The sequence below is a fragment of the Scomber scombrus genome, chromosome 1 (assembly GCF_963691925.1).
Source record: "Scomber scombrus chromosome 1, fScoSco1.1, whole genome shotgun sequence".
Taxonomy (NCBI): Eukaryota; Metazoa; Chordata; class Actinopteri; order Scombriformes; family Scombridae; genus Scomber; species Scomber scombrus.
Window position 1 is genome coordinate 3135202 of NC_084970.1, and position 22632 is coordinate 3157833.

The 22632-nt window shown below is 41.4% G+C and overlaps 1 protein-coding gene across 1 annotated transcript; it reads left to right on the forward strand.

Annotated features, from left to right (window-relative positions):
• Window positions 1-3926, forward strand: LOC133979285 (low choriolytic enzyme-like). Its single transcript, XM_062417795.1, has 8 exons — window positions 1-76; window positions 281-311; window positions 439-504; window positions 769-930; window positions 2244-2361; window positions 2509-2687; window positions 3083-3164; window positions 3755-3926. The coding sequence occupies exons 1-8, from the start codon at window positions 14-16 to the stop codon at window positions 3924-3926; spliced, it is 873 nt and encodes a 290-aa protein (XP_062273779.1). The 5' UTR covers window positions 1-13.
• Window positions 3927-22632: the final 18706 nt, after the last annotated feature.

Sequence of the window (22632 nt, forward strand, 5' to 3'; positions counted from 1 at the left end):
CCTGTGACCAGCCATGATCCTCCAGACTGCTGTGCTCAGCATCCTCCTCTGCTCTGTCCAGAGCTTCACTCTGCAGGTAAGCATCAACAGACACCTTTAGATTCATACAGTATTCGCACAGTATTGCAAATGTTTCATTCAGTAGCCTCTGAAATTGAAGTTTGCAGGATTTAAACTGAATATTTCAACTTGCATACAATATTATATTGAATTCAGATAAGACCACAGTGGCAATATATCAGTTTAACAGCATTTGACCAACATCTGCATACTATTACAGGCTTCATTTGAAAAGAGTGATGAATCCTCTGGTAAGACATACTTACTATTCATGAAGTGAAATGTATTGAATTTAGAAAATATTTAGTATTCATGTAAATATATAGCAATTCATTAAGTTACATTAAAGTACATGAACAAACAGTTTCTATTCCACAGGCAACACCATTGAGGAAGATGATTTCAGTGTCTCCACACTGATAGAGAAAGCCAATGCCAATCTGGGTATGTTCATCTCCACTGCAGCTGCTTTGTGTTGTTCAGTACAAATCTCATAATATATGATAACATTTCATCTTTGGTGAAATGATCATTCCAGCAGTAAATGCATAGAACAAGACAATCATTTTACACCTGAACTGATATTACATACTGCAAGTATTACAGTATATTAGCCTAAAGAGACTCAGATTTGACCTGCCTGAATGAAATGCAGTACAACAAACAAGATGAAAACTTTTTCTCAAGTATCATCATGTCATTTTACAGGAAAGAACCCTGGTGATCCTCTAGTGATGTTTGGAGACATAGCAGTGCCAACAGATCTAGGGAATGCTGATCCCTGCACCTATGACAACGACGAAAACTGCATGTGGCCTAAAGCTTCTGATGGCAACGTCTATGTTCCTTACCTCATCTCCAATCAGTACTGTGAGTCTTATTAACCATCTAGCTTTTGCAAGGCACAATGTTGGTTTTAAGAGAGGTGGATTAGCAATATATAACACACCTGTCTTCAATTCAGAACACTTATGGGCTACAGCCTTAATTATGGTGGCTGATGTGGGCAAACTGACACTGTATGACAGACACTATTAAGTGAGTTATCTGACTTTATTGCTATTGTGTAGTGCTACTCTTCCACTCTCTTCCACTATGTTTTAGCATGTCACAGATAAACATTTGAATTCAGTGTTCCATAATGTGTAAGGTGTTGGACAAATCTTAAATAACAAATCTTTAAACTGATGCTACTGAACTCAATAATAACAACCAATGAATGAATGTACACCTGAACCAAAGACAGATAGCAGTTCTGAACAACATGTCGATATGTGGTGCATTTGAACAACGATGCATTCACTTGCTGTTGTATTATAGTTGTATATCAGTTTGATGCAACTACAATTACTGTTGTATATATACTGAATTACATTTACATAGTCAGCGACTACAAATCTTAATGAAATGATTCGAGTCAGCAAAGTGATTTGTGATCTGATTTGTTTTTTTCACCTCTAGTATCAATCAATCAATCAATCAATCAATCAATCAATCAATCAATCAATCAGACTTTATTGATCTAGAACTTTTCATACAGTAAAATGTAGCGCAATGTGTTTTACATAATAAAAGCAAGCAAAAACAATGCAGAGGCAAAACCAAAAGCCACACACGCGCAAACACACACACACACACACACACACACACACACACACACACACACACACACACACACACACACACACACACACACACACACACACACACACACACACACACACACACACACTTTCTCTCACACATAATACATGTATAAACGCTGAAAACTGAGGAAGCACTATCCCACTCTCAGCAATTTGCAGTGAGGAATCACCAGAGACTGGATAAAACTAAATAAATAAAAGGAACTAAAAAGAAATAAAGGAAATAAATAAAATACAAAGTTAATTTTCAATTTTCAAACAATCATTTTCAATAAACTAAACTGTTTAAAATTGATAAATAAAAGAATCTAATATAATAAAACCTATAACTACAATTTAGACAAACCAGGCTAAAAAGGTAAGTCTTAAATTTGCTTTTAAAAATGTCCTAATAATTAGTAATAAGTAGTAATCATCCCATTTTTGCTACAGTGGTTACTGTTCAGCAATAGTTATACAGTCTTTTTGACTTGTTGCTCATCAAGATTAAGATAAAAAACGGACTAAACTGATAATACGTGGGTTTTTTCTTTCAAGCCCCTGAAAACAGAGACACCATCATTCGAGGTCTGAATTCATTTGCCCGATCTACTTGTATCCGCTTCATCCCCTCCAAAGGACAGAAGGACTTTCTTTACATCTGGTCTGACAATGGGTAAGGACCACACATGCACTATAGCATGCTAGCATACCTAAATGCAACAGACATGGTGTGTCTCAGGTCAAAAGGACACAATGTGGGATATTCTTGGGGAAACATTAAGGCTCTTTTACAGTTTTATTTTTTACTGCTCTGTTTCAGGTGTTACTCATATCTCGGGCGTCGGGGTGGGAACCAGACATTGTCGCTGGATATTCCTGGATGTATTCGTCGGCGAACCATCCAACATGAGCTGCTCCATGCCCTGGGCTTCAAACATGAACACAGTCGGTCTGACAGGGACCAGCATGTTCAAATCCTTTGGGAAAACATCAAAGATGGTGCGGCATGTTACAATCACAGTCTTCATCAAAAATTTGAAAAAGTCATTATCCATTATATAGAATAAACTATGAATTCAATGTTACTTTTGAAATAACAACAGCAACAAAAAAAAACAACCAAAATCAGGATGTATGAATATACATCTGACCCTTAACACTTACTAATAAATAACTTTACTTCATCATTTCATTTCAGCAGATATAAAGTAGCTCATGGTGTGAATCATGTTTATCAAGACCTCTTGAATGAGCAACCATTGGTACAGAAATAGTGACATAAGTAGTTTCCTGCTACTGCTGTTCATGCTTTTCACTTACTGCACTTTTCAGACATTTTGACTGACAAACTGTAATGGAACAGACCAAACTTGACTTCTGTGATTCTTTCGCAGGAGAACAGAGACAATTTGAAAAAGTCCAGACAAGGAACCTTGGCACTCCCTATGACTACAACTCTGTCATGCAGTATGGAAGGTAGCTCTCATAGTTTACTCATTTATCAGTACACTTAAGCAAAAGTTAGATTATGTTATTATAACATGAAAAACCCTTCTTTTATACTTACAATCATTTACTTCAATATTCCCCCTTTTTTGTAACTGTGTCTCAGCAGTGGGCGGGTATTTTTTACTAAAATGATTATACATTTGGAAGCTTGCTACTCCTTTCATTTGTCTATCAGAGTGTTTGAAGCCTCTTCAAGAAAAGAGAATATTGGACTTACATAAATCAAGTGTATACAGCGTCTATCCAAATGAATGCTAATTGTAGTCTCTGTGTGTGTCTGCTAGATGTACATATAGGCATGTTAGCCAGAACAACCTCATAAAGTGATGATATGTCAGATTACATTATATTATTATGTTTTCAGTTTGTTGTTGAGTTTTTCTGCCCCCAGGTGGTGAAACATACTTAAGGCAGCTTTAATCCTCCCATACTGTACATCAGTAGTCACTCAGCTCTACAGGAAGAACTATTGAACAAGATCTGAACAGTTGTGAAAACAGAGAATGGTTACAAGTTTACATTTTAAACTCCTTCACTACTGCCTGTTTGCACCACAGGAAATCTTTCTCCAAGAATGGGAAGCCAACCATTGTTCCCATCCCAGACCCCAACGTGCCCATTGGCAAGGCCACCAAGATGAGTCTCAACGACATCCTTCGGGTGAACCGTCTTTATAGCTGCAGTATGTATCTTTTGACCCATGAAGCCTGTTATTACTATTCCCTCTGAACTATCGACCTGCTCTTGTTTCTACTCTACTATATAAAATATATATGTTCACTTTACAGCATTTCTTTAAAGAAATAAAGCAACTTTTTCAGAATTGTCTGTCTTTTTTAATTCATTTCAGATCAACGTGTGCAAAGGAACCAATTCCTCTAGAAATGAAAGTAAGTTCCTGTGGACACCATCATCAAAGTGATTTATTGTTAGCTTGTATTTATTGACTCATTTTCTATTTAAAAATCTGATGATCTAATGTGTAGAGATAATGTATTTTATGAAATGTTAGAGTTATAACCAAAGGACTTTAATGTTGTACTGCATGTATATGCCGGTGTGTTTGTGTGTGCGTGTGCGTGTTCGCGCACTTGCATGCATGTACATGTAATTATTTTGAACATTTTCAATTGTTTTTTCAACAGGAGGCAAACCATGCAGCTTCTCATCTACAAGCAACGCCAGTAATGCATCTTATGATTTGTAATGAGCTTAATACAATTCAGAAGTTGATTAAATTTAGCAAAATATGATACTGATTTCATTAGCTTTAAAAGTATAGGCAATGCAACTGTCCAAAGACAACAGCACAAGTTTACACTTACTGTATGTGTATAACTGCTTCTGCACTTCATTGAACATTAATAATGAATAAAAATGCTTTCAGATACAGCATATCATGTCAGCCTGTTTCTGTTTGATCTAAATGAGATACTTACCTGTTAAGATTTCTGACACGGGAAAGATAAACATGACCAAATGTTGTTCCAGCATTTATGTCTACACGGTGTAACCTGTACACCACAGTCACCACCAGCTACAGAGACTTGTTAGCGTATATCATCCGTTACATAATTAATGGTGGCAAGGCACGACAGCTTTACTGATTTTAATCCCAAATTTGTCACCCCCAACTAACCGTCTTGTCTGTTGACTGTTTATAAAGCTTAAGGTATAAATGACCACCCTGTTCTGTGTTAGACCTTTTTAGCCAATAAGCATTCCAACTCATTACCACAGCCTTTACACTTATGTTTGGAATTCTGGTCAATAGGACTCATTTAAATGAAATTATTCCTCATTTTTTAGTTAAAAAAAGCAAAAATTATTAATTATTTTAACTAGATTTAAGATCAGAGGAAAATATATTTATGGATTATCACAGAATATCTCAAAATTGACCCGGTCTGGTTTATCTGTTTATAAAGCATAAAGTATAAATTATACACTACACTACTTTTTCAAATTCATAGTCAGCAGACCTCAATTACATTACATTTTTGAGTGAAAAAAGAAAGAACAAACAAATTATGAATTATTTTGGTTATATTTCAGATCAGAGAAATATATGTTGGTGGATTATCACAGCCTGGTAGATAGATAAATAGATAGATAGATAGATAGATAGATAGATAGATAGATAGATAGATAGATAGATAGATAGATAGATAGATAGATAGATAGATAGATAGATAGATAGATAGATAGAGATTCTGTTATTGTTAATGACAATATTTATTCAGCATAGTCAGTTAACCATCTACCACAGATGTTCCAACTCATGTTCAACAGGTTTCATTGCAAAAAAAAAAATATCATAATTTCCTGTATAAAAAAGGCTAGCCTGTTTCAGCTGATATGGTTCTGAAGAGAATGAATGAAAAAAGAATATGTCCCTCTTTCATTAGTTTACAACCAAAAGTCTTCTTTCTTCAGTGTGTTGAAGATAGCACAAAGATGTCTATAGAAGCCCTGAACTTGATCAAGACGACCTCAGAGATGGAGCAGTGGGTCCAGCCTGTGGGAAACTCTGGCCCACTTCTGATTCATCGACACAGCTACACTCACATCCTTGCTGACAGTCCGCAGCAGAAGAGGAACAATTACCACCCGGTCCTGTTTCTGTCTCTAAGTGAGTACAACAGTGACATGAATCAGGGAAGTTGATACTAATAATAATGTACTGTACTGTATATTTGTGCATATTTGAGATTGATTACGCACACTGGTTGAAATCCCTTAACTAGTTTGTTATACTGGGTTAAAGCATTCATTAGCACAAGGCTAAATAAGACTGGCTTTGATACATGGGCAGTGCATAGGATATACCAAGGAGAGCAAAATACTTGTAACTCTTTATTCAGAAAGAGAAGAAACAAATGACAGATTTGGCAGCAGCGGATATCACAAGAAATGATTTTCGGCTGTGTTGTAACTGATTTGGCCCACAGGCTCTCACTTGTCTATTGTTTCTGGGTTGTGAATCATCGTAGGGAGAAGCATTACTGAATAGTAGACAGGAAGTAATGGCCTCAGGGCATGGATCAAGTCACCTCCTAGGCTTGTTTTAGGCAGGACTGTGATGTAACTCCCTCAGGCTTCAAACACAAGTTTGTGCAGTCAGTATAGTATATCAGACATAGAGGTATATGCTTCCTATCAGGTTCAGACATGTCTGCCTACAGGAACAATGTCATCATATCTTTTTAAGTAGTCATTACATTATGCTGAAATACATATTGATTGGTGTGCATTATTGATTTGACCGCTTTTTTTAACACATCATCACAGCCCTTACAACCACAGCACCTCTAAGAAGTGTTTCAGGGCACCATACTTAACCACAATGTATTTTCATTCTTAGCTCAAAGAAGAATGTAACTTTAACCCTAACCCTAACATTTTTACTTACTTGACAAAAAGGCCCTTCTACATCTTAAAACACCTCCTACATACAATAAAGGATGTCCTCCTCCATCTATAATACACTGGTGCACTTCAGATGTCTTTCCATTTACCTTATTGCTTCAATAAACTTGCGCTCTGTCTGTTGCATACAGGAAGAGGATCCGGGCACATTTGTCTGTGCTGAGAAACTTTCCATGCTATGCAACTGTAATAAGAAACCTGTAAGGCGAAATAAAGGTTAAATAAATCAAACAAATTAATTCCACCTTTAACTTTGACCTTGTGTTATTTTCTCTGTGATAGGATCAGGCAGCAGTGCAGATAGCACTATGGACAGGATTAAGGTCCCCTCTAAGTCCAAGTATTTCCTCCAGTGCCCAGTGACTTCCCACCATGCCCAGTACATCTGGCGCCATGATAATGAAAAACCAGTATCCTGCAGCATGACGGATCAACAGTGCCTCCTTTTGATCGACAGCATGGGTCCTGAGCAGGGGGGATCTTACATATGTGAGTCAGAGGAGATGGGCTACAGCAAAGTCCTGGCACAGTACTGACTAGAGATGGGAAGCGGGTCAGGGATCCGCTCATCAAGCCCCCTGGTCCTGGTTTGTCTAGTGGTGACACTGATCAAGAGTGTGTCCTGCTGGTCCTGAGTAAATATGATTCCAATGAAAAGAGACAGATGTTAATATCGAATCCTCATCCAGCCCTGCTTAGGAGTGTCTGTAATCACACAGTAGCTAAGGCTGCAACATTATAACCAAAATATTTTGTTACAAATTGTTTTATTTCACCCTCCACTGCACTTCTGTATGCATCTTCATCAGAATAACAGCAGGATGTATATTTCAGCAATAATCTTGTTTGCATAATTTAAATTAAAACATGTGTCCCTTAATTACTGTCACTATGTTTCTTGATGACTCGGTTTTATGTGTTCAATGCACAACTACACTATTATTATAATACTACTATTATTTATTATTACTATTCAAGTCACAGACAGTAGACCAAAGGATCAGATAAAAAGTAAAATATTGTCTTCTTGCTTGTTTTGTACGACACTTGACTTATTACACTTACTATGTTATTGTTAATAGAAGATGATATAAATGAATGTGTTTGATATTTTAACTGTTGAATTTCGTTAATGTCACATCCTGTGTTAGTTCGTGTTTTATCTTGAAAGTTGTTCTCTCCTTGTGTATTTTGTTAGTTTTACTTCCTGTGTTTCCCCTGCCACTGGTAATACACCACACCATCATTCATTGACCACATGTTAGACAGGTAGCATGCTTTCGTTAGTTTGGTGGGTGCACACACTGGACTACATTTAACATCCAAGTAAGTTTCCTGTGCCATTTATTCCCATAAAGTTTCCTAGAATCACACACACACATTTATTGTTTTGGGTATCTCTTTATTATTTGAGGTTTGGAAATCATGAGTTTGTATCTAATTATGTTTTTTTTTTTCTTACCACAGTATTTCCTGGTGCTGGGCAGTGACAAAGAACCCAAGCCTTGTTTCAGGCTGTCTTTTATAGTGCCTGAGTAACTTGTAGGGAGCATGCTCAGTCCATCTTACTGAACCATACCAACTATGGGGTTGAAATAGGTTTGTAAATTCATTTCTGGATTGAGGCCTTGTGTGAATGCTTTGATGACCGCCTTTGTGTGGTAAATAAGTGTAAATAGATTTGGTAATGATTTCAGATGTGGAAATTGACCTGTGGGGTTAAGTGATTACTTAATTGATTCCAATTAAAGGTGGTATGGTCCAGTGGGAGGGGCTAAGTCTTTAAATGGAGGGGTTTTACACTGCCTAGGCAGTAGGTGCTGTGGTGCTGTGTAGACCCAATGGTGGTTTTTGGTTAGTACTTTGTATATACACTGCTCAAAACAATTAAGGGAACACTTAAACAACACAATGTAACTCCAAGTCAATCACACTTCTGTGAAATCAAATTGTCCACTTAGGAAGCAAGACTCATTGACAATCAGTTTCACATGCTGTTGTGCAAATGGAATAGACAACAGGTGGAAATCATAGGCAATTAGCAAGACACCCCCAATAAAGGAGTGGTTCTGCAGGTGGTGACCACAGACCACTTCTCTGTTCCTATGCTTTCTGGCTGATGCGTTGGTCACTTTTGAATGCTGGCGGTGCTTTCACTCTAGTGGTAGCATGAGACGGAGTCTACAACCCACACAAGTGGCTCAGGTAGTGCAGCTCATCCAGGATGGCACATCAATACGAGCTGTGGCAAGAAGGTTTGCTGTGTCTGTCAGCGTAGTGTCCAGAGCATGGAGGCGCTACCAGGAGACAGGCCAGTACATCAGGAGACGTGGAGGAGGCCTTAGGAGGGCAACAACCCAGCAGCAGGACCACTACCTCCACCTTTGTGCAAGGAGGAACAGGAGGAGCACTGCCAGAGCCCTGCAAAATGACCTCCAGCAGGCCACAAATGTGCATGTGTCTGCTCAAACGGTCAGAAACAGACTCCATGAGGGTGGTATGAGGGCCCGATGTCCACAGGTGAGGGTTGTGCTTACAGCCCAACACCGTGCAGGACGTTTGGCATTTGCCAGAGAACACCAAGATTGGCAAATCGCCACTGACGCCCTGTGCTCTTCACAGATGAAAGCAGGTTCACACTGAGTACATGTGACAGACGTGACAGAGTCTGGAGACACCGTGGAGAACGTTCTGCTGCCTGCAACATCCTCCTGCATGACCGGTTTGGCGGTGGGTCAGTAATGGTGTGGGGTGGCATTTCTTTGGGGGGCGGCACAGCCCTCCATGTGCTCGCCAGAGGTAGCCTGACTGCCATTAGGTACCGAGATGAGATCCTCAGACCCCTTGTGAGACCATATGCTGGTGCGGTTGGCCCTGGGTTCCTCCTAATGCAAGACAATGCTAGACCTCATGTGGCTGGAGTGTGTCAGCAGTTCCTGCAAGACGTAGGCATTGATGCTATGGACTGGCCCACCCGTTCCCCAGACCTGAATCCGATTGAGCACATCTGGGACATCATGTCTCGCTCCATCCACCAACGCCACGTTGCACCACAGACTGTCCAGGAGTTGCCGGATGCTTTAGTCCAGGTCTGGGAGGAGATCCCTCAGGAGACCATCCGCCACCTCATCAGGAGCATGCCCAGGCGTTGTAGGGAGGTCATACGGGCACATGGAGGCCACATACACTACTGAGCCTCATTTTTACTTGTTTTAAGGACATTACATCAAAGTTGGATCAGCCTGTAGTGTGCTTTTCCACTTTAATTTTGAGTGTGACTCCAAATCCAGACCTCCATGGGTTAATGAATTTGATTTCCATTGATAATTTTTTTGTGATTTTGTTGTCAGCACATTCATCTATGTAAAGAACAAAGTATTTAATAAAAATATTTAATTCATTCAGATCTAGGATGTGTTATTTTAGTGTTCCCTTTATTTTTTTGAGCAGTGTATAAATGAATTAGATAATGCTAAATCATTATGAAATAAAAAAGTATTTGCTTGTAAAATGCGCCTGTTAGTCTCTCAGCACCTCAGCATTCATTATAAATCGATTCCAAATTGTATTTTATTAATTTCTATATGTACTTCCTGTATGCAGGGCGCCGGCCTAATGGGAGTCAATGCAAGCCCTCAAACTTTTGACAAGCATATGACCTGAAGCTGCTCTCTCATTGGCCTGCATCACGTTTCCCACGGGGCGCAGCTCAGTGCGCCCCGGACACGCCCACTTTTATTGGCAGCGAATTGTTGTTGTTTCATGTTTTTTAATCTACTGTGATTGGACAGTTCAGGCTGTCATTCACGCCTCCCGTCAGCTGCTGTCACCCAAACTCCTGCTGACGGTAAGTTCAGGAGATGACGTTAAAGTGGAGCCACGGAAATTAAAGAAGATTATTTGGTAATTTCTCTACAAAAACATAATTTTACAAGACTTTCACTTGAAGAGAGAAAGAGGATAAAGCAGTTTGCACCGGACCAGCTTCAGCGGCAGCAGGTGATGGAGGACGAGCTGAGACCCAGAGCTTCTACCGCTTCTGTTATGATAAACGGAGCTGGCTAGCTGGATGCAGTGTGAGTTATTCCTTTTATTGCTTTATCTGTTTGCTGTTTCAAAGTGTCAGCACCGAAATGTTGTGGCCAACGACAGGGGAACGAGACCTAAAACATCTCTCTGAAAAAATGCAAACAGAAAGCTGCAGCCATCAAGACAATAGCATGGAGCTAAGTTGTTTTTAGCAGACTTAGCATTGCTGAGCTCTGTCTGCAGCTGGCCACATCTGGACCTCCGCTATGCCAAGCTCCAGAAGATGAACATAGATTCAGTCCATATCAGTGGCTGCATCCAGCAGCTCCAACAGGACATACAAAAGATCAGGTAGTTGCTGCATTCCTCTTATTAATATTGTAACGCTGGGTATATAGTGATTGTTATTATGTGTGTTGAGTACAATATTTCTATTGAGGAAGGTGTCCACCGTAGGGGTATTTGTTGATAAGTTGTGGGGAGGGGGTAAGGGATGTTACGACAGTTCACGTCAGACAGGGTTGGAAGGGGAGCGGGAACGGGATATAGATGAGATGAGCAGAAGTTCAGTGAGGAGACAGGCTGGACACCTCAACCTCGGGTTGGCTGTTGCTACGGCAAAGTAATAAATCTGGGCTCTGTTGAGCTGGCAACTGCAACTGTGCCTCTTCGTCATCCTTCCTCTACCCACCTAGCTTCCCCGCAACGTTACATTGGTGTCAGAAGTGCTGGTTATGTTAAGTTATGTTGAGATGGTTGAACAGCACAGCAGGGCTGGTAACCAAAGATGTGACTCAAAGTTTCCTACTAAACAACCCTCACTGCAAGATACTGACAAAGTGTTGCCTCCGAATCAAAATATCCCTGCTTCATCCCAGTTTGAACCAGCTAGCTCGCAGGCTGATTGTGCGCGGATACCTTGGCCTGGGTTGGATAGCCCATCGGCTGAGGGAGCTAGCTACCAGGATGCTATGATATTGCAACTGGAGACTGTTAGCATAGCAGCTAACCAGTCTAACTACATGAGCCCTAGTGGTAGGAACTATGTTCCGATGACTCCAGCAACCCAAACCTCGGCTCCGAAGGGTGATGTTAGCTTTGCAACTAACCAGGCTAATCACATGAGCTTGCTCACACCGGGACGGATCGGGGACAGAGCTAGCGGCGACCAATGGGATTACTGCAACCCAATGGCAGATCGGTCTGGCTGTGCCTCCGGCGACCCCCCTCACTCCGGTCCAGTGTCCTTCCCAGACTCTACTGCACTGCTGACCACTGCTCTCGCACAAGCCCTAGCTGCAGCTATAGCTGGTGCCCCCACAGCTAATGCGGCTACAACTCATCAGACGAAAGGCCAAGTGAAAGCAGGGCGATACAATGGATCTACTGATTGGGAGACATACTGGGCGCAATTCCAGCTGATAGCGAGAGCCAATCAGTGGGACAAGACTGAAAGTGCGGTCCAGTTGGCCGCAGCCCTTGAGGGAGAGGCTAGAAGGGTTCTGTTAGACCTCTCAGAGATGGACATGACTGATCCCCTAGCTATAGCATGGGCCATAGAAAGACAGTTTGGCGATCCCACCAGTAAATCGACCACAAGGCGACTGTTTAATGAGAGAACACGCCGGGAAGGTGAGAAATTGGGGTCTATGCAGCTGAGCTACGCCATCTAGCCCGCAAAGCATTTCCAGAGTTCAGTGAGGAGAAGAGGTTTATCCTTACAAAGGAAGCTTTTATCAGTGGGCTGACACCTGACAGACTGCGGGAGCAGGTGCGACTTAGCAACCCCTTATCTTGGGAGGGGGTACTGGAGTGTGCACAGGAGGTGGAACAGATCTTTACAGAGAGCTGGAATGTGAAACCCCCGCAGCCCTCTCGCCCACGGCCATTCTATCCCCCCCCTACACAACGGGACGCCCAAAGACCCCCTAGGCCTCAAGACTACAGGGGTCCGCGCAGACTTGCTGGAGATGTGGCCAGAGGGGTCACATTCAGTACCATTGCCCTGAACTCAACGATCCCATGCCAACTGCCCAACGCCAGCCGTCGGGAAACGGGGTGGGGAGCGGAGGTGAGGAAGCTTACTCCGCCCCTGGTCATGCACCTTACATGCACTCAGCTGCTAGGAATAACTGTGGTGAGGTAGTGGGCCCTGCGTCCCCCCTTTCAGGACCTAAAGTGTCACGGGTGTGGTCCCTGATTAATGGGAAATCAGTGTCTACGCTCATGGACTCTGGTTCAACAGTGACGATCATACGGCCAGACATGCTTCCGGAGGACCTCCAGTGGTGCTCAACAGTGCGGCCCCTCATCACAGTGACCGGAGATCAAGCAGCCATGCTGGGCCATTGCACAGTCGATATCCAGCTGGGGAAGCAGACTTTCCCTTACATAATGTGGGTGGCAGAAATTCAAGAGGGAGTGCCTGCTAGGTTTTGACTTTATGAAGGACACCAATACGGTGTTGGATGTGGGGCAGAGGACAGTGACGTTCATGGATGGTCCCCCACTACCCCTGATAGCTGATGATGATCTGTGTAAGTCAGTCCAGGCACCCAGCACATCTGATAGACTGCCACCGGACACTGGCACCACAGTATGGCCGACGGATCTATGTCCAGAGCTCCCTGAGTCTCCAAGTGAGTGTGTGGTTCGACTAGAGCCATCACCAATAGTTTCTTCTCAGGGCCCACAACCATCCACCAGTTGGACAGACACCCACTCCCAGGAACTGACAACCCTTCCATGTGTGGATGTGGTGCGGGATAAAGGCCAATTAGGTTTGATACCCCTGTCCACAGGTGCTGTTGTTTATCAGGATCTTCTAGTGAAACTAACCGGCTCAGACCCCCAACTGTGCCTGACTGGCGAACTTGCCGCCAATAATGCAGCTGGGAATGGCAGCATCACGTGTTGTATCCCACAAAGCCCACCCACCCAAGAGGAAACTATCAAGGTTGTGCTGGAGAGTAGTAGAGAGGGGTTGTCCGCAGAGCAGCAGCAGCAGTTATGGGATTTGCTGTGTGAGTTTCGATCAATTCTTGCCACTTCACCTTCGGATCTGGGCAGGACCCACTTAATCCAGCATGAGATTGACACAGGCACAGCGCATCCAATTTGTCAGCGCCCGCGTCGCATACCATTGAATAAACAGGCGGCAGCTGAACAGTGTGTGGCGGAGATGAGAGCAGCTGGAGTGATCGAACCTTCAAACAGCTCATGGGTGTCACCTGTGGTAATGGTACCAAAGAAAGTTAATCCAGGGTGGCGCTTTTGTGTCGATTTCAGGCCGGTGAATGAGATCACGGTCAAAGACTCATATCCCCTGCCCCGAGTCAATGATGCGTTGGATGGAATCAGAGGTTCCACCTGGTTCTCCTCTCTTGATTTAAGGAGTGGTTATTGGCAGGTGCCACTGTCCCCGGAGGCCCGGCCCAAGACAGCCTTCACGACTGGTTCTGGACTGTGGCAATTCACAGTCATGCCGTTCGGGCTATGCAACGCCCCGCCACATTCGAAAGGCTCATGGAGCAAGTGCTCGTGGATGTTCCGTCACGAAACAAGCAAGTCTATCTTGACGATGTTCTGATCCATGGTCCGGACTTCGACACTGCTTTGCAGGCCCTCCGGTTGGCCTTCTCCAAGATCCAACAGGCAGGGTTAAAGTTGAACCCTGAGAAATGCAGGAAATAACTAACTTTCCTGGGCCACAAAGTGAGTGCGCAGGGGGTGAGCACGGTGGAGGAAAAGGTCAGGGCAGTCCGGGACTGGCCAGTTCCGAAGAATGCTTCTGAGGTGCGCTCCTTCCTGGGGTTAGCCTCTTATTACCACCGCTTCATTGCCATGTTCTCAACTGTAGCTGCACCTCTGAACCAGCTGACATGCAAGAATGTGCGATTTGTGTGGGGTCCCGAGCAGCAGCAAGCGTTTGATGCGCTGAAATCATCCCTGTGTCAGTCCCCAGTGTTGACGACCCCAGATCCGGAGGGGCAGTATGTGTTGGACAGACGCAAGCAATGATTGGTTTTCCTTTTTTATTTTTATTTTTTTGCTGCGGTATGAAGTGGTGCTACGGTTTGTTTGACACTAACCCTAGGACCACCAACCATCAAACTGCGCCCCCCCAAACATCTTTGTCACCAGCCGCCACTGATTTCGTGCACACGTTATACCTATTTCGTGACCTCAATTTTTTTTAAATTTTTTTTTACCATGACACCAGAGGGGCTCCATAGTTAATAGATTGTCTTAAAGAAACTGATTGTAATGATAATGTTGCGGTCCGGAGCTTTGTTCATAACACATTTGCCATGTTTCCCCGCCTACCTAACGATTCTGTTAGTTTCCTGACACCAAGAAAATATTGTTCATCTATCTATAAATGACAGGAATGTCTGTCTGTTATTCGCATCTCTCTCGAACCGTTCATCCGATTGATTTCAAACGTGACAGGTGTCTTGCTACGGGCACGAGTAAGTGCAGTGCCAAGTTTGATGTTGTTTGGATAAGAAATGTAAAAGATATAGATAAATATATGGGTAAAAGAAGCACACATTTGCTGTTGCTGCTCTAGCCGCTGGCTACTACCCCTCTAACAGCACACTGAGCACAGCGCAGGACTAGAGTTAGAGAGGGTATAAGGCAGCGGAGCTTTTGCAGCTACAATGTGAAATACACTTCAGACCCTCAAAAAAATGGATGAAACTGAAAACACTTGGTTTTCACATTTACACAACTCTTCAGAGTTGCGCGACATTGATGTGGTTATATGATTTCTCTAATTGTGGCCACGGTTGCACTGTGTGCTTAGTTTTCACACAGTCTTGTATAATATTGCAAAAACAAGAACAATGATTAAGGCTAATCTTATGAGCACAGATCGGACATATGGTTTCCCAGTGAATCACCTGAGCTTTTGCTTTTGTATCATGTAATGGACTGTTAATAAACTGTCTCAAAGAAACTGATTGTAATGATAATGTTGCGTTTTCTCTTCTTTTCCTCTTCACTTGCAGATATAGTATTTGTAGCACCATTTTTTCAGATATCTGCAGGTCCGGAGCTTTGCTCATAACACATTTGCCATGTTTGCCCACCTACCTAACGATTCTGTTAGTTTCCTGACACCAAGAAAATATTGTTCATCTATCTATAAATGACAGGAATGTCTGTCTGTTATTCGCATATCTCTCGAACCGTTCATCCAATTGATGTCAAACGTGACAGGTGTCTTGCTACGGGCACGAGTAAGTGCAGTGCCAAGTTTGATGTTGTTTGGATAAGAAATGTAAAAGATATAGATAAATATTTGGGTAAAAGAAGCACACATTTGCTGTTGCTGCTCTAGCCGCTGGCCACTACCCCTCTCACACAGCACACTGAGCACAGCGCAGGACTAGAGTTAGAGAGGGTATAAGGCAGCGGAGCTTTGGCAGCTACAATGTGAAATACACTTCAGACCCTCAAAAAAATGGATGAAACTGAAAACACTTGGTTTTCACATTTACACAACTCTTCAGAGTTGCGCGACATTGATGTGGTTATATGATTTCTCTAATTGTGGCCACGGTTGCACTGTGTGCTTAGTTTTCACACAGTCTTGTATAATATTGCAAAAACAGGAACAATGATTAAGGCTAATCTTATGAGCACAGATCGGACATATGGTTTCCCAGTGAATCACCTGAGCTTTTGCTTTTGTATCATGTAATGGACTGTTAATAAACTGTCTTAAAGAAACTGATTGTTATGATAATGTTGCATTTTCTCTTCTTTTCCTCTTCACTTGCAGATATAGTATTTGTAGCACCATTTTTTCAGATATCTGCGGGTCTGTAGCTTTGCTCATAACACATTTGCCATGTTTCCCCACCTACCTAACGATTCTGTTGTAGATAGTGCCCCATCTCTCGAACCGTTCATCCGATTGATCTCAAACGTGACAGGTGTCTTGCTACGGGCACGAGTAAGTGCAGTGCCAAGTTGATGTTGTTTGGATAAGAAATGTAAAAGATATAGATACATATATGGGTAAAAGAAGCACACATTTGCTGTTGCCGCTGGCCACTACCCCTCTCACACAGTACACTAAGCACAGCGCAGGACAAGAGTTAGAGAGGTAAGGCAGCGGAGCGTTGGCAGCTAAAATGTGAAATACACTTCAGACCCTCAAAAAAATGGATGAAACTGAAAACACTTTGAATAGCCCAGGTTACTTTGGACTGTCTTTAGACTTTGAATAAACAAACAACAATTCCGTCTGCAAGGTCTCAAATTGAAATGAGCGATAGGCCTAATGGTCCCCAATTTAAGGACGAAATAAATAAAGTCAAATGCATCATTGTGGTGCACTCTGAGAGCAACATTAAGAGGTTATATCTATAAAAGTCCATTGCTCTCCAAATCAAGGGCCCGTCTCCTACCATCCTTGCCACTATTTATCGACCACCCAAGCCGAATAATGCCTTTCTACAGGAATTCTCTGCCTTACCAACCTTATGTTCTGTGTCCCCAAATTTACTTTTGCTGGGTGATTTTAATATTCACTTGGATGGCATCAACAATGCTTTTACAAGGGACTTTATTTCATGCCTTGACAGCTTTGGAATACAGCAATATATTGACTTTCCGACACACTCCAAATGACACATTCTTGACATAATCTGCTGTTTGGTGTAACCCCTCATAACTGTTGTGCCTCAGATCTGCCTATATCAGACCACAAATGAATATCCTGCATTGTCAATCTAAGATTATCCAAGACTTATATGCATCGCTCTATCACATTCTGAAACATTAAGAATATTGACTTGTTGGCTCTCTCCAGTAGGATTGATGACTTCCCCAGCAAAGAAAATGTATCCACCACAGATTAACTAGTATCTCATTACAATGATGGACTTCATGGACTGCTAAATACTCTTGCACCTCTGAAAAATAGGTCTGTTTCTTTTACCCACTCAGCTCATTGGTTTACACCAGCACTACGCCAGCTCAAAACTAAAGGCCGTCGTTTGGAGCGCCTTTATGTAAAAACCGGCCTTGCAGTTCACAAAGAAATGTATTATAATCACATACTTCAATACAAGGATGCTCTTTCTTCAGCCAAGACCACATACTACTGAACCTTAATCAGGACAGCTGATGGGAACACTAGAGCCCTATTCTCAACTATCAACAATATTCTGAAACCACCTGATGCTCTACCACCTCACTTACTCACAGTTACACAGTATGATACCTTCATGACCTTCTTCAATGCAAAAATTGAAAACCAGACACTGACTGCTACAAATAACTCTTCATCCTCTCTGCACACTTGGCCTACATTTTCCTTCAACTCTCTGCTCGCCAGCTTCACACTGCCAATTGTCTCTGAAATAACTGGTCTCATCCATAAATCCAAATCATCTACCTGCCAGTTAGACCCCCTACCTACCCACCTGGTAAAAGTCTGCCTACCTGCCCTGTCCGCGTTAATAACTGACATCATTCAATCCTCATTGACTGCTGGTGTTGTTCCATCATCACTAAAGACTGCTGCAATAACTCCAACACTCAAGAAACCTGGCGCCGATCCGAATGATTTGAACAACTTCCGTCCTATCGCAAACCTGCCATTTCTCTCCAAAATACTAGAAAGACCTGTTGCAGCTCAGGTCCACACCCATCTGTCTGACAACAATCTCTATGAACAATTTCAGTCTGGTTTCAATCCCCTCCACAGCACTGAGACAGCCCTAGTGAAAATCACAAATGACTTCCTGATGGCATCTGACTCTGGACTTCTCTCCATTCTGGTTCTCCTCGACCTGAGCGCAGCTCTCGACATCGTTTCTCATGACATCCTCCTGGACAGGTTATCCTCCATTGGAATCACTGACATCCCTCTGGCTTGGTTCAGATCGTATCTCTCTGGTCGCACACAGTTTGTTCAACTCAAGAACCTGAGATCCGGCTCCTCCCCAGTCTCTAGTGGTGTTCCGCAGGGCTCTGTCCTTGGCCCCCTCCTGTTCATTATTTATCTTCTGCCTCTTGGTCATATTCTCAGGAAATTTGATATACAATTCCACTGTTACGCTGATGATACCCAACTCTATCTTTCCAGTAAGCCTACTTCCACTCTGCCACCCATAGCTCTATCCGACTGCTTACTGGAAATTAAATCATGGCTCTCACTCAACTTTCTTAAACTCAACAGCGACAAAAATGAGGTCCTCCTCATCGGTCCCAGATCAACCCTAGCAACACTCAACACTTTCTCCATGTCCATCGACAATTCCACTGTTCATCCATCCCCTCAGGTAAAGAGCCTGGGTGTCATCCTGGACAGCACATTATCTTTCGAAGCCCACATCAATAACGTTACTCTGTCTGCATACTTCCATCTACGTAACATCAATCGTCTCCGTCCCTCACTTTCACCAATCTGCACCGCTATCCTGGTAAACACCCTGATCACATCCCGTCTGGACTACTGTAACTCTCTCCTCTTTGGTCTTCCACGGAAATCTCTTCACAAACTCCAGCCGCCCGTATCATAACCAGAACTCCCTCTATTGAACACATCACTCCTGCCCTGCAGCAACTTCATTGGCTCCCTATCAAATCCCGCATTGACTTTAAGATTCTACTCCTCACTTTCAAGATCCTTCACAACCTGGCACCATCATATCTCTCTGAACTTATTCACATCTACACACCTTCCCGGATGCTCAGATCCTCCTCTGCCAACCAGCTCTCTGCCCCATCTGCCAACTTAATAAATCTAAATTGGCAAAGATCACTCAACTGGAGGATAAACTAGCTCTTTTAGAGCACAAGCAACAACAACAATTTTTAGACTATTGCTAAGGAGCTTAAATTAATAAAGACAGAACTTTGTGCTTCATTAAAGCATAGGGCTGAGTTTATGATGCACAGAACAAGGCGCAATTATTATTTTAATGGTTTGTGACCAAGCCACCTTCTGGTGCTCAAACTGCGCAATGATGAGCAACTTACAGATATAGCATCTATTAGATCTAGTAAAGATGAAATATTGACAGACCCCCATCAAATAAATAATGAATTCAGCTTGTTTTATAAGAACATTTATGCCTCTCATCTTTCTTTCAACAAGAATAACTGTAAAAAATTCCATATTAATATTTCTTTACCTCATCCTTCTGAAAATGATAAAGCAGATTTAGGTTCACAACTAACTCTTGATGAAATAGAAAATGCTCTTAAAGGCATGAAGAAAGGTAAATCTCCTAGATGGGACGGTATCCTGACAGAATTTTATTTAACATTTTGGGATAAACTCGGTCCTTATTTACTATCCATGTTTCAGTTAGCTATTGATAAAGGTGCTTTTACAAAGAATACAAACTCTGCAATTATATCTCTATTACTAAAGATAGGCATAGATCCGACTCTTTGTTCCAACTACCGTCCCTTATCTTTGATTACATCCAATATTAAACTTTATGCCAAACTGCTTTCCAATAGACTGGACCATTTAATGATAACTTATTATAAATAATAGATAAACATATTGACAGGCTGGTGTTGCACTGTCTATCTGTTTTTTTTGACGTTCAGTGATGGCAGAAGTACTCGGACCCTTAAGTAAAAGTATCAATATCACAATGTAAGTATTTAAAGAAGTATTGCTAGCTAAATTTACTTAAAATACTTAAGTAAAAGTACAAATTTAGCAATAAATCATGTTGTGATTGATATATTGAATACATTCAACAAAATACATCATTATTATTATCCAGGTGGAGCTGGTTTGAACTGCTTTTAACTGTAATTCCTTGGCTGCATATTTGTATGTCTGTTCTTGTTAAGTCAAGGTGGGTGTGTTTCTGCTGTGGGTGGGTGTTTTTTTGTGACAGGAGTGTGTTGAATGTCCCACACTGATAAGAGCACAGGAGTGTTGTTTTTTTCTTCTTGTGACAGATGGTTCAAATTCAGACTGTCAGCTCTCTAGCTGGCAAAAGGGGAAACAGTGAAAATGCTGGTTAGCCAACCAGGACAGCTGACAGGTTTTCAGAAATACTGAAATCCAAATTTCAATAGCATAACCCAAGACCAGTCTGTTCAGTAACTTTGGACAAGTGACCAAAATAAATCTTCAAATGGTGTTAAATATTTTGTTTTGTTTTTGTTACATGCTGTGTGTAAATATAACTGGAAAATCATATTTTATCTTTTATCTTTGAGCTTCAAAGCTCTCACCACACTGCTAGGAAATAATACAAATATATCTTACATTTACAGTACTGTGCAAAAGTTTGTGCTTTGGCACTAAAAGTAAAATTGGGATAATAAAATGCCATGAATAGTTTTTATTTATCAATTATAATTAACTTCATAGTTCAAGTTCAATAGATTTGAACATGTGCAAGCCTCTGTGGAGGCCATACCATCGGTAGTTCTTGCCCACTACTGCAATATACTGTACATCCTGTGTGATTGTAAAGTGCAAACTGCTTCCTTGTCCTTGAGATGTTTTTTAGGGGATGTAAAATCCTTTAGTTTTCCAACCAAGGACGAGTTTCTGTGAACATGTGGTTATTTTGTATAAGATGGTTTCATCTTTTTTTAAATTCTGTGAATTTTAATAAACATGTAAACCCAAATAAATACATACAGATTTCTTTTCACATTGTGATGCATTCAACAGTGTAAGGGAACCTACAGTACCCTGTGAAGCTTTAAGTGAATCTGCATTGATACAGCAGCAACACTACCCTTCCACCGAAAGTATCAAGCCACACTTCAAGCTCAGAAAAGTTCAATCTAAGTTCTATACAGTGACATGCTGTCTTTTATCTACAATACAATGCAAGACCAAATATTCACAATGTTGATGTTAAATACCAATGTTAGTAGATATGGAAACATTTTCATTGCTAAAAAATAAAGCTGCTTGTAATGATCCCCAGTTGGGAAAAAGAGCATGTTATAATGCAGCACAAGACAACAAGCATCTGAGAAGATTCTCAGCATAAGGTCCATTTAAAAGAGCTCTGTTTTAAAACAGCTTCTAAGTGGGCCGAAAGTTCTTCTCGATATATGGGTCAATGACGTATAAGGATTTTCAACAACTCAATTTTAAATAATAAAAACAAGCATATCTAATGCAGTAGTTCAAACATTCAGAATGTTGTGTACCTGACAATTCATATTACAATTTGAAAGTGATTTTAGTGGGGGTTTTTCAAGATTAATTGGCACTGGCCTGAAAAAAAAGTCATTTGGTGCGACCATGATTCATCTTGAAATGTCTTATATAAATAAAAGATCATCATTTACAAAGATTTAAAAAAAAAAAGCAAATACTTTGTTTCCAAACACTTTATATTACTGAAAACTTGTAAAAAAAGATGTGAAGCGTGTTAAGTAAATTGATTTATTTCAAGATGAATCATGGTCGCACCACATGACTCTTTTTAAAGGCCAGTGCCAATTAATCTTGAAAAACCCACTAAAATCACTTAATTTCAAATGTATAATATGGATCTTCAGGTACACAACATTCTGAATGTTTGAACTACTGCATTAGATATGCTTTTTTTTATTATTCTACAATTGAGTTGTTCTAAATCCTTATACGTCATTGACCCATATACAACAGGACCAAAAGTATGTGGACTTCACATTCATTATTGTTTACATTAAAATTTTAACCCTTTCGTGCATGAATTATGATTTTCTTTCTCCTAATTTTTTTCCATTTCTCTTTTTTCACATTTTTCTTTCACCAAATGATATACTACTACATTATAATAACATCAATCAACTGATCTACAACCACTGTACTGTGCACACCCACTTTCACACACCCGTGACAGATGCGGTGTTTCACATAGATTGCAAATTCTCTGAAGTTTCCATTTACAGTGATAAAGGTTTTCATGCGATACAACATGCTGTTTATTTTTTCTTGGAGAACCTGGAACTGTATAAAAGCATTCACTGGGTG

Excerpts from the sequence above, each read along its gene's own strand:
- LOC133979285 (XM_062417795.1), top strand. The coding sequence starts at position 14 with ATGATCCTCCAGACTGCTGTGCTCAGCATCCTCCTCTGCTCTGTCCAG. Across the intron at positions 312-438 it reads AAAGAGTGATGAATCCTCTG|GCAACACCATTGAGGAAGAT; the intron begins GTAAGACATACT and ends TCTATTCCACAG. Across the intron at positions 2,688-3,082 it reads TTGGGAAAACATCAAAGATG|GAGAACAGAGACAATTTGAA; the intron begins GTGCGGCATGTT and ends ATTCTTTCGCAG.